At 43.3% G+C, this 12,386-nt stretch overlaps 1 protein-coding gene across 1 annotated transcript in view; it reads right to left on the minus strand.

Moving 5' to 3' along the window:
* The window catches only part of MDN1 (midasin AAA ATPase 1), a 156,691-nt gene that overhangs the window by 134,565 nt on the left and 9,740 nt on the right, over positions 1 to 12,386 (minus strand). Inside the window, exons 6-9 of the mRNA XM_008069236.2 lie at positions 10,601 to 10,843; positions 10,245 to 10,376; positions 5,415 to 5,518; positions 3,482 to 3,596 (exon numbers count right to left, since the gene is read on the minus strand). Of these exons, the coding sequence (XP_008067427.1) occupies positions 3,482 to 3,596; positions 5,415 to 5,518; positions 10,245 to 10,376; positions 10,601 to 10,843 (594 nt within the window). The remainder of the gene's footprint in view (positions 1 to 3,481; positions 3,597 to 5,414; positions 5,519 to 10,244; positions 10,377 to 10,600; positions 10,844 to 12,386) is intronic.

The raw sequence follows: 12,386 nt of genomic DNA on the forward strand, positions 1-12,386 counted from the left end.
AAAAAAAAAAAAAAAAAAAAAGTAATAATAATAACAATAATGCCAGAGGCAAGTTCCTGGCACTCGCTATATATGAGACCAGCACTCTTTTAAGAAGTTCGTTTTATAAAGTATAGTTTGGTATTTCAGCAAGAAGTCAAGGACATAATCTCTCTAAACATAAGACACCTACGAATAGCAGCAACAGAAATGTAGCTCCTTGTATTCTCCATGAATTCAAGATAGGAGATTTTGTTATTTCCTAAGTAATAGGTACCAAGGTTTTAGCCATCAGGCAATTATTAAGGAGAGTGGTATTAAGATTAGTAAGTCTAGAGGCTGGGCGCAGTAGCTCATGTCTATAATCACAGCACGCTGGCAAGAGGTGAGAAGATTGCCTGAGCCCACGGGTTAGAGACCAGTCTGGGCAACTTGGCAAGACCTCATCTCTACAATAAATCAAAAAATTAGCCGGGCATGGCGACGCATGCCTGTAGTTCCAGCTACTTGGAAGGCTAAAGCGGAAGGATCACCTTAGTCCAGCAGGTTGATGCTGGGGTGGCCATGAGAGTGCCACTGCACTCCAGCTGGGTGACAGAGTGAGACTCCAACTCAAAAAAAAAAAATTTAAAAATAAGATTAGCAAGTCTGGAAGATCAAAAATAGTAAGAGAACTTCCTAAAGTCAACTATACAAACAGGATGTACATCAAGCCAATGAGGGTGAGCCTCCAGCTGTACTTCCTGTGGGCAGAGTGACACACTGCTGCTCATGACAGGAATGGAATGATAAGCCTGGCCTTGAACACTTCAAGTACAGAAGACAGTAAGAAAGGATACGCTCTTCATTCTCTCAATCCCCAAAACATCACACCTAAACTTCATCCCTCTCCTTTCTTTCTTTTTTTTTTCAGTCGGAGTCTCACTCTGTCGCCCAGACTGGAGCGCAGTGGCCGCTCCCGGCCACCGCAGCCTCCACCTGCTGGGCTCCAACGATCCTTCTGCCTCAGCCTTCCGAGTAGCCGGAATTACCGGCACGTGCTGCCACGCCTGGCCGATTTTTTGATTTATTGAAGAGATGAGGTCTCGCCTGCCCAGGCAAGTCTCGAACCCGTGGGCTGAGGCAATCCACTCACTTCAGTCTCTCAAAGGCGCGGGATTACAGGCTGAGCCACCAAGCCCGGCCACCCCTCTCCTTTCAAAGAACAGACTAGTAATTTAAATCTAAAAACTAAACATTTAAATGTATACAGTAGTTAAAAAAAAGAAAAAGAAATAGGTGCATTTCGACAATGGAATGCAACAAGACATAGTATTACTATATGTCAGGTACAAGATGAATGCTTGGGACACAAATGCAAATAAGTTACTAGAAGATCTTGCAGTAGGGGCAGTAAAATGGGGAAAATGCATATCAGACACAGAAACACACATTGCAATCTGCAGTGAGATAAGAAACTCTCAACTGCAAATCAGGCTGCACTGCAAGCAGAGTTGTAAAATCACATTACCAAGGAAAGGCTTCTTAGAAATTAAAAGATCAACCTTTTCCCGGTAATATGGTGAACTAGGCACCCTAAAAATCCTTCCAATAAACACCGAGAGGTCGGGCATGATGGCTCATGACTATAATCTCTGGGAGCCAGAGGCAGTAGGATTGCTTAAGCCTAGGAGATCAAGACAAGCCTGGGCCACACAGCAAGATCTCGTCTCTACGAAAAAAGTTAAAAGAAATTAAGTGGGCGTGATAGCATGTGCCTATATTCCCAGCTGTTCAGGAAGATGAGGTGGAAGGATCACCTGAGCCCAGGAGGGTGAGACTGCGATGAGCCATGAGCATGCCACTGCACTCCAGCCTGGACAACAGAGTAAGATTGACTTTAAAAATATATAAATAGGCTGGGCCAGTGCCTCAGCCTGTAATCCCAGCACTCTGGAAGGTCAAGGCGAATGGATTCCCTGAGCCCACAGGCTTGAGACCCACCCGGGCAACTTGGTGAGACCTCGTCTCTACAATACATCAAAAAAAATTAGCCCAGCATGGTAGCACATGCCTGTAGTCCCAGCTACATGAAAGGCTGAGGTGGAAGGATCACTGGAGCCCAGCAGGTCTAGGCTGCGGTGGCCGGGAGCATGCCACTGCACTCCAGTCTGGGCGATAGAAAATAAACTCAAAAATAAATAAATAAATACACACTCAAAAATAAATAAATAAATACACACACACTCAAAAATAAACTCAAAAATACACACACACTCAAAAATAAACTCAAAAATAATACACACACTCAAAAATAAACTCAAAAATAAATCACACACACACACACAAATAAATAAAATATATATATATAAATAAATAAGTAAATGCCCAGAATGCAGAATCAAATATATACACACACACACACAAACACACACATATATGTATATATAAACACCCAGAATGCAGAATCAAATATTGAAAAAGTTTATCTTGTGTCACATTTTTTCTATAGACTTACATAAAGAAAGAGCAAAGCATCCCTCCCATATCTGATGACCACTGGCAATACTTTGTGGGCTCCTCTCCCGAATGAAGAGTCGGGGTATGAGACCCTTCCCAGTGAGAGGTACAAAAGGGGTGGGGCATGAGCACTGTAAAGTGAGGCATCCTTCTTAATGGCCTAGGATAACCAGCACTCCTACAAACTGAACCAATGGATAAAATATGTCAAATAATTCAGCTCAATTTTCATTAATACCCAGATCAAAATGTGCATTAAGTTGTGACATGTGAAAGACATTAGTTACAAATTAACTTAGTAAAAAGATCCTGTGAGGACAATTTGGAAAATTCAAGTATGATCTAAGAATTGATATTGAGAAACTACTGTTCATTTTATTATGTTCATTTTATTAGGTATAATTACATTATCATGGTTATATATGAAAATGTCACCATGCGCAGTGGCTCACACCTATAATCCCAACATTTTGGGAGGTGGAGATAAGAGGATTGCCTAAGCTCGGGGGTTCAAGACCAGACAGAGCAACCTGCTGAGACCTTGTCTCTACAACAAACAAAAATGTAAAACATCAGCCAGGAGTGGTGGTGCACGCCTGTGGTTCCAGCTACTTGGAAGGCTAAGGCGGAAGGATTTGTCTGAGCCCAGCAGGTCGAGGCCGCAGTGATCTTGAGTGTGGCACTGCACTCCAGCCTGGGCAACAGAGTGAGACTCAGACTCAAAAAAAAAGAAAGAAAATTCCTTTAAACTTTTAGAAATGCATGCTGACATGTTTAAGAATGAAACGTTAGGGAGTCTGCTTTCAAACACATTAACAGGAGAAAAAAATAATAGATGATACAAATACAGTAAAATGTTAGCACGTGTTAAATTTCAGTTGAAGAGTATTTTGTTGGTACATTATACTATTTCTTCTTTTCTCATGTAAGTTTGAAACTTTTCCATAATAAAAAGCAAAAAAAAAAAAAAAAAAGGCACTGATATTTTCTAATATCCACATACCTCATTCAGTTCTGTCTTGTCCAGGTTATCCAGGTGAATTTTGGTCCAGTATTTGTCTAGCAAAGTAGCATGACTATTTAGTGGTCGATACCAATTTCCTCCACAGCTTAAAAGTCTACATTTCAATATAAAAAAAGAGTCACACAAAATTCCCAATTTTAATCCTAGACCCTAGACTCGACAAAAAATTCAATATAAAAAAATTAGCCTGCAGTGGTGGTGTGCACCTGTAGTCCTAGTCACTCAGAAGCCTGAGGAGGGAGAAGCACTTGAGCCCAGGGGGTTAACAGAGGTCATAGTAAGCTACGATCAGTGCCGCTGTACTCCATTTTGGGCGACAGAGACCCTGTCTCTAAAAAATAACTAATTAATTAAAGAAAAGTAACACAAGTGGGCACAGTGGCAAGTGCCTGTAATGTCAACAGTGCAAAAGGATCACTTGAGACCAGAAGTTCAAGACCACCCTGGGCAACAAAACAAGACTCCATCTCAAAATAAAAGGAGGAGGGTGCAACAGGGTCTAGTACAATGATCCTTGAGCACTGTTAGGTAAGCTCCATATTCTTTTTAGAAGTGATGCTTCCTGAAGCAAACATTAATATAATCATTAAATATAACAATATATTAATTACTGTCACTGTGGGCATTTTAAGAACTCAAGAAAGCTATAAAGGTACAGACCAGCAGTAAGGAATAAGCCACTATTTTCATGTTAATATAAAATGTAGGCAAGAGATTGGGTACGGTGGCTCATGCCTTCAATCTCAGCACTTTGGGAAACTGAGGCAAGAGGACTCCCTGAGCCCAGGGGTTCAAGACCAACCAAAGCAACTTGGTGACACCTCAACTCTACAATAAAAATTTAGCAGGACACAGTGACGCATGCCTGTAGTTCCAGCAACTTGGAAGGCTGAGGTGGAAGTATTGCCTGAGCCCAGCAGGTCAAGGCAGCAATGACCGTGAGTGTGCCCACTGCACTCCAGCCTGGCTGACAAAGTGAGACTCAGACTAAAAAAAAGAGAAAAAGCACAGGCGAAGTCTGCTCAACTTTTATGCCTTTGTTCATGCTTATATTTGGTAATTTAACTGCTTGAAATCTACATATCATCACCATCATGACTGATATTAGTTGGACACTTACTATGTGACAGATCTTTTTTTTTTTTTTTTGAGTTGGAGTCTCACTCTGTCGCCCAGACTGGAGTGCAGTGGCCGCTCCCGGCCACCGCAGCCTCAACCTACTGGGCTCCAGTAATCCTTCCACCTCAGCCTTCCAAGTAGCCAGAATTACAGGCGCGCGCTACCACGTCCGGCTAATTTTTTGATTTTATTGTAGAGATGAGGTCTTGCCTGTCCAGGCAGGTATCAAACCCGCAGGCTTGGACAATCCACTCACCTCAGCCTCCCAAAGGCGCAGAATTACAGGCTGAGCCACCAAGCCCGGCATGTGACAGATCTTTAATGCAAGTCATATTTCACTTATTCTTTACAGGTAATATTTGAAGAATTATTATTAGCCCCATAATAATCAAACAGGCAAGGTATACACAGATACAAAATATCAATATCAGGACTCAAATCCAGGGCTATCTAACAATAATCTCATCTCTGATTATTTTTTAAAACATAGAAATAGGATAAAGTTTCTTAAACTGTCAAATTATTTTTAAATAGGAAAAAAATCTTTTATAAGTTTTATAAATTGGTTATCTCATTCAAAATAATCAGGCATACCTAATCCTGAATTGCACCCCACATCTTTAAAATGAAATAAAATAAAAAGGAAAAAAAATCAGGAATAAGAACATTGGGCCTGTTATCAGTTCTAACTACCCCTGCCTGAATTCACCCCACAGAGCTCTATTCCAGGACTTCTGGACGAACACGCAGGAAGCGGCTCCAGAATGGAAACAGAAAGGTTCCACGGACATACCTCCTGGTTGCAAAAAACTGAAATCCAGGAGCCACTTTCAGACAGTCACCTCGGCCCGGAATCAGGAGCTCTCCATTCTCCAAGAGCGGGATCAGCACAGAAACCTAAATCACAAAGTCCCACTGTTAAAGTAAAGCGATTAAGACAGAAGTAACGGAGAACTAAACAACCCTCTGTCCAAATGATGGACACACCCTTAGAGGAAACTTTAGCTCTCAAAGTGCAACCAAGAGTCAAAACATGGATAGGCATATCCAAGCAACCTGCACTCCAGCACAACCAGTGCCTCCTGTGGAGAACAGCCAAACAAGACACTAACAACACACTAACAACACTGACAGGACCAAGGCTTTCGAGCCTCAATCCTGATGGGAGGAGAAAGCATGCACACTGCCACACAGCATGACCAGTGTGACACCAGGGTATACAATGTGACAAGTGGAGACAGGGCGGTTCCAAAACAGAATGGAGTTATGTAAAAGCGGGGCAATGAACTTTTCCAGGGGTAAGGACACTGGCTGAATCTTAAAGGATCAGCAGAACTTAGCCAGCTTTGGTGGGAGAGAAATGGCACATGCACTGCAGGCAGAAGTGTGCAAGGGCATTAAAAATGGACAGGTCGCCGGGCTCGGTGGCTCAGCCTGTAATCCCGCACCTTGGGAGGCTGAGGTGAGTGGATTGCCTGAGCCCGCGGGTTCGAGACCCGCCTGGGCAGCGAGACCTCATCTCTACAATAAAATTTAAAAAATTAGCCGGACGTGGTAGCGCGCGCCTGTAATTCCGGCTACTCGGAAGGCTGAGGTGGAAGGATCGCCGGAGCCCAGCAAGTCGAGGCTGCGGTGGCCGGGAGCGGCCACTGCACTCCAGTCTGGGCGACCGAGTGAGACTCCAACTCAAAAAAAAAAAAAAATGGACAGGTCTAGAGTCTGTAGGAGAGGGTTCTGTCATGGCTGGGGTAGAATGTGCATCTGAAATGCAGGAGGCAGATGGAAGGCTCAGAAATAAGTGATAAGAGGCCTCCAAGTCGGGCTCGGTGTCTCAGACTGTAATCCCAGAGCTTTGGGAGGCTGAGGTGAGTGGATTGCCTGAGCCTGCGGGTTCGAGATCCGCCTGGACAACTTGGCGAGACCTCATCTCTACAATAAATCAAAAAAATTAGCCGGGTGTGGTAGCACGTGCCTGTAGTTCTAGTTATTTGGAAGGCTGAGGCAGAAGGATCGTTGGAGCCCAGCAGGTTGAGGCTGTTGTGGCTGTGAGCGTGTCACTGCACTTCTGCCTGGAGGACAGAGTGAGACTCCAACTCCAAAAAAAAAAAAAGAAAGAAAGAAAAGGCTAGACCAGGTGCAGTGGCTCTTGCCTATAATCCCAGCACTTTGGAAGCCTGAGGGGAGAGGATTGCTTGACCCCAGGAGTTCAAGACCAGCCTAGACAACATAGCAAAACCTTGTGTACGCAAAAAATAAAAATGTTAGCCAGGTATAATGGTGCACGCCTATAGTCTGATTACTTGGGAGGCTGAGGCAGAAGGACCGCCTGAGCCCAAAAGGTCAAGACTGCAGAGCAGTGATTGTGCCACTGCACTCTGGCCTAGGGCAACAAAGTGAGACTCTGTCACTACAAAAAAAAAAATTAAAAATACAAAAATTAGCCAGGCATAGTGACTTGTGCCTTTAGTTACAGCTATTCGGGAAGCTGAGGCAGGAGGACCGCTGATTGTCCCACTGTACTCCAGCCTAGGTGACAGAGTGAAATCCTGTATAAAAAAGCAAAAGAAAAAGAAAAGAAAGACTATACAAAAAAGAAAAGGCTATTCTGAGAAAAAGACAAGAACCAATTAGGACATCTTAAACTTGTGCTGCAAATGGGACACCCAAGTAGAGACTTTATTTTTTAAGAGTGTAGACTAGACATATGGATCTAAGAGTTGTGAGTTTATAAAGGAAGTCTGAAAAGAAAAAACAAAGTGAGAAGAGCAGAGAGCCAAAGAAGAGGGTTCTAAAATATCAAACATAATTTTTTTTAAGCATCATATTTCATACATGGTTAGGAGATGAAAGAGGAACCCAAAATAATATAGGAGGAACTCCAAGATACTCCAAAACTTAAAGTTCAAGAAAATCATCTTGAATGATGTCAGCAAAAGCTACTTTAAAATTATCTGGGTACGGTGGCTCACGCCTATAATCTCAGCACTTTGGGGGGGGGTTGAGACCAGCCTGATCAACTTGGCAAGACCTCATCTCTACAGTACAGCAAAAAATTAGCTGGGAATGATGGCACGAGCCTGTGGTTGCAGCTACTTGCAAGGTTGAGGTGGAAGGATCTCCTGAGCCCAGCTGGTTGAGGTTGCGGTGGCTGTGAGCATGCCACTGCACTCCAGACTGGGGGACAGAGTGAGACCCCTGACCCCTCAAAAAATAATAATAATAAAATAAGATGGTAATGGGTCAACTATTAGCTGAGAAGTTCTGGAAACATCAAAATAATAAGCAAGGAGACCTGCATATGTTCTTAAATAAATATTACTTCACTATAAAGGATAATTAAGTAGTCGGGCTCGGTGGCTCAGCCTGTAATCCCGCACCTTGGGAGGCTGAGGTGAGTGGATTGCCTGAGCTCATGGGTTCAAGACCCACCTGGGCAACTTGTTGAGACCTCATCTCTACAATAAATCAAAAAATTAGCCGGGTGTGGTAGCGCATGTCTGTAATTCTGGCTACTCGGAAGGCTGAGGCAGAAGGATCGCCGGAGCACAGCAGGTCAAAAACATAAAGAAAAAAGCAGAGCTCGGTAGCTCAGCCTGTAATTCTAGCGCTTTGGGAGGCTGAGGTAAATGGATTGCCTGAGCCTGCGGGTTCAAGACCTGTCTGAGTAGGCGAAACCTCATCTCTACAATAAATTAAAAAAAAAAAGAAAATTAGCCGGGCGTGGTAGTGCCGCCTGTAGTTCCAGCTACTTGGAAGGCTGAGGTGGAAAGATCACCAGAGCCCAGCGGGTCGAGGCTGCGGTGGCCGGAAGCGGTCACGGCACTCCAGTCTGGGCGACAGAGCGAGACTCCAACTCAAAAAAAAAAAGATAATTAAGTTTATTTAGTGTATCTTCTGGAAACAAATGTTTTACCAGAGTGGAAATACTCTGCACCAAATGGAACTCAGAGTACAAGAATGCTCATCAGGCACTGACAAAGGAAAACCAGGACAGAAATTGTCAGCTTGGTCTTTAATCTGGACTTGGTCACCAGAGAAATGGATTTAGCTGTAGGACTAGGGCAGGTCCCTAGGCTCCACCATGGCCTTGATGGACTATCCCTTATGTGTATCCACCTTCTTTGGTTTAAATTCCACAATCCACAAGCCTAATGACTTAACAGAAAACCTGGAATCTAAAAAAATTGCCCAGGAACGAAGGCACTAAAAAGGGGGAAAAAAATCACAACAAATATTTTTAAACTGGCATTGTAGTTTATATCTCAGTTTTATTTTTAAGTCTCATTGGTGGGAGTCAGTCCTGGCTCTGGGCTTCTTAAGAAAACTGAGTTTCCAGCCCTATACAACTTACGCAACTGAACATTAAGCCCCTAAAACACAGTGATAAAACTGTGAGGCCTGGCATGGGCCAGCATCCCCAGGACATCTTTACCTCATCACACTATAAAAACATTGATACAACATACACTTATTTTCAGTCACTCCTTCCCCTAGCTCCCTAAACTTACACACACACACACACACACACACACACACCTCTCACTCTCATTTTGTCTCTCATATTCAAGAAAGTCCATATGCAGTTAATTTGAGGGTTCACATTAAAAGAAAATTAAAATCAATCTCAGGAAAACCTATCCAAAGAAAAAATATTTCATCTTGCAACACATTTTTTTGGTTAGTGTTCAGAATACAGAGGAAGCACAGACTGTCTCAATGACTGAATTTCATACACAGAAATGATCTTTTTAAAAACCTAGCCGGGCTCGGTGGCTCAGCCTGTAATCCTGCACTTTGGGAGGCTAAGGTGAGTGGAATGCCTGAGCCTGCGGGTTTGAGACCCGCCTGGGCAACTTGGCGAGACCTCACCTCTACAATAAATAAAAAAAATTAGCAGGGTGTGGTAGCGCGTGCCTGTAGTTCCAGCTACCTGGACAGCCGAGGCGGAAGGATTATCGAGCCCAGCAGGTGGAGGCTGCGGTGGCCGGGAGCGGCCACTGCACTCCAGTCTGGGCGACAGAGGGAGACTCCAACTCAAAAAAAAAAGAAAAAAAAGAAAAAAGAAAAAAGAAAAATAAATTAAAAAAATAAAAACCTAAATACAGCAGTGTGAGTGGGGGAGGGGAAAAGCCTAAATACACATCCAGCATATTTTTTACAGAAACAAAGACAAGCACACACTTACTAAACCATCTCCTACTTTGCCTGTCCTCAGCCCACTGCTCTCCAGCTGCCACAGCTGTGAAGCAGGATCTCAAAGTTCTCAATGAACCTATAACTCACTTAAGATATTCTCCACCAGACCTATTATTGGAAAGGCTGTGAAACTGATCACATATTCAATTAGATGAAAAAAAAAAGCTAATGTAAAACTGGCCACATATTCAACCATTACAGGAAACAGCAGAAGCAAAATGTTATAGATTCTCGATCAAACAAAAAAATCTGCCAGGTAATCCAAGACTTCAAATTAGATCAGGCAGGTAACCATGAAGAACTTCCTACAGCTTAACACGACTAATCAAGTACTTTGTTTAAGCCACTCCCAGAATCTCTATTATCAAAATGTTCTTCAAAAACAAGAGAAAATATTCAGAGGCAATGATTTAGCGAGATGACATACCACATCTAAGGGGGCATAGTCAATATCCTCCAGAAGGATCCAGTGGCCCATTGTGGCTGCCTGTGTCACGGTGCCAGGCTGCCACACAAACTCTCCAGGGACATCTGTGCAGCGATACATCCCCAACAGCAACTGCAGAAAGAGGAAAAAGCAGTTACTGAAAAGCCACACCTGAAGAGCCAACACTACATCTTTTAATTGTGTTGAACTTCTATAGGAATATAAGTAGGCACTTAAGGTTTACACAGCTTGAACAGGCCAATTACCATTCTTATATTTCTCTGAACAAAAACAATACTTGAATGCAAATATCTACAAGCATCCCAACCCATGAAAACTTGCCATTTCTTTATTACCTTACTGTCAGTCTGATCTCCAAGCTGGACTTTGAGAAGCTGAGGCGGCTTCCTTCTACCTGTCACTGCAGCTAAATGTTCAACTAAGGAAGTTTTGCCACAACCTATTGGTCCTTCCAACAACACAGCATTCTGAGAAGCCACCGCCATAGCCAGGGTCTGAAGATTCTTGCAGACAGACTCAACCAGCACATAAGACCTAAGGGCCAGCTCCTGGCCACGTGAAAAACTCTTGTTACCAGCCTAAGGAGGTAAGTAAGAAACAAATATCAAGTCAAGAAGAGTCCTTCCCCCAAAGTCACAAGTCAGTTTCTACAAAAACGCTTCCACTAACCTTACATAAACCTCTGCCAATAAAGCAGTAGTATCAAAACTGTAAGAGTAACAGAAATGTTATCTAAAGTTAGGATCCAACATTTTTCCTTTCTTTTGTTGGGGAGGGAGGTTGAGGATCTTGTTACCAAATTTAAGAAAAAGCTTCAGCTCTTGAGGGGGGTGGAGGATTTTGTTACCAAATTTAAGAAAAAGTCTCAGCTAGGTGAGGCAGCTGACACCTGTCATTCCTGCACTTTGGGAGGCAGAAGTGAAAAGACTGCCAGAGCCCAGGGGTTCCAGACCAGCCTGGGCAACTTGGCGAGACCTCGTCTCTACAATGAATCAAAAATTAGCTGGGTGAATTGCCAAATGCGAGTAGTTCCACCTACTTAGAAGGCTGAGGTGGAAGGATCGCCTGAGCCCAGCAGGTCGAGGCTGTAGTAGCCATGAGTGCACTCCAGCCTAGATGATAGAAACTCAAAAAAAAACCAAAACACACTTTTTAAAACATTGTGGTAACATACACATAACATTTTCTATCTTATATATATATATTTTTGAGCTGGAGTCTCACTCTGTCACCCTCACAGAGGGCGCCATTACAATGGCACACTCACAGCCACCGCAATCTCAACCTGCTGGGTTCAGGACATCCTTCCACCTCAGCCTTCCAAGCAGTTGGAACTACAGGTGCATGCTAAAACACCTGGGTAATTTTTTATTTATTGTAGAGATGAGGTCTCGTCAAGTCGCCCAGGCTAGTCTCGAACCCCTGAGCTCAAGCAACTCTCTCGCCTTGGCCTCCCAAAGCGCTAGAATTACAGGCTTCAGCCACCGCACCCAGCTTATCTTAAATTTTTTAAGTTTACACTTCAGTTCACATTGTTATCTAAACAGTCTCCAAAACATTTTCGTCTTGCAAAACTGCAACCCTCTACTCATTCCAACATGTTGCATGTTTTATTAATATTTTTTAACTTTCTGCTATGGAAAACAAATATATTCCATGGTAGAAAGAATGGATCACCCATCAAGTCATGGTCATTTGTGCTTCATTTATATTTCTGCACCATTTCCACACACTATGTTCTTTTGACGCAAATCCCAGGCCTATTTTTTTATATCCAAATATTTCAGTATTATCTCCAGATGAAAAAGATTTAAAAAAAAAAAAAAAACCCTCTAGTACTTATTACCCCTAAAAAATTTAACAACTTTAGGCCGGGCTCAGTGGCTCAGCCTGTAATCCTGCGCTTTGGGAGGTCAAGGTGAATGGATTGCCTGAGCTCGCGGGTTTGAGATCCGCCTGGGCAACTTGGTGAGACTTCATCTCTACAATAAATCAAAAATTAGCCGGGCATGGTAGCGCGCGCCTGTAGTTCCAGCTACTTCGGAAGGCTGGCTGGAGCCCAGCAGGTCGAGGCTGCGGTGGCCGGGAGCGGCCTCTGCACTCCAGTCTGGGTGACAGAGT

The sequence above is a fragment of the Carlito syrichta genome, unplaced genomic scaffold (assembly GCF_000164805.1).
Source record: "Carlito syrichta isolate Samal-C Ts95f unplaced genomic scaffold, Tarsius_syrichta-2.0.1 Scaffold311873, whole genome shotgun sequence".
Taxonomy (NCBI): Eukaryota; Metazoa; Chordata; class Mammalia; order Primates; family Tarsiidae; genus Carlito; species Carlito syrichta.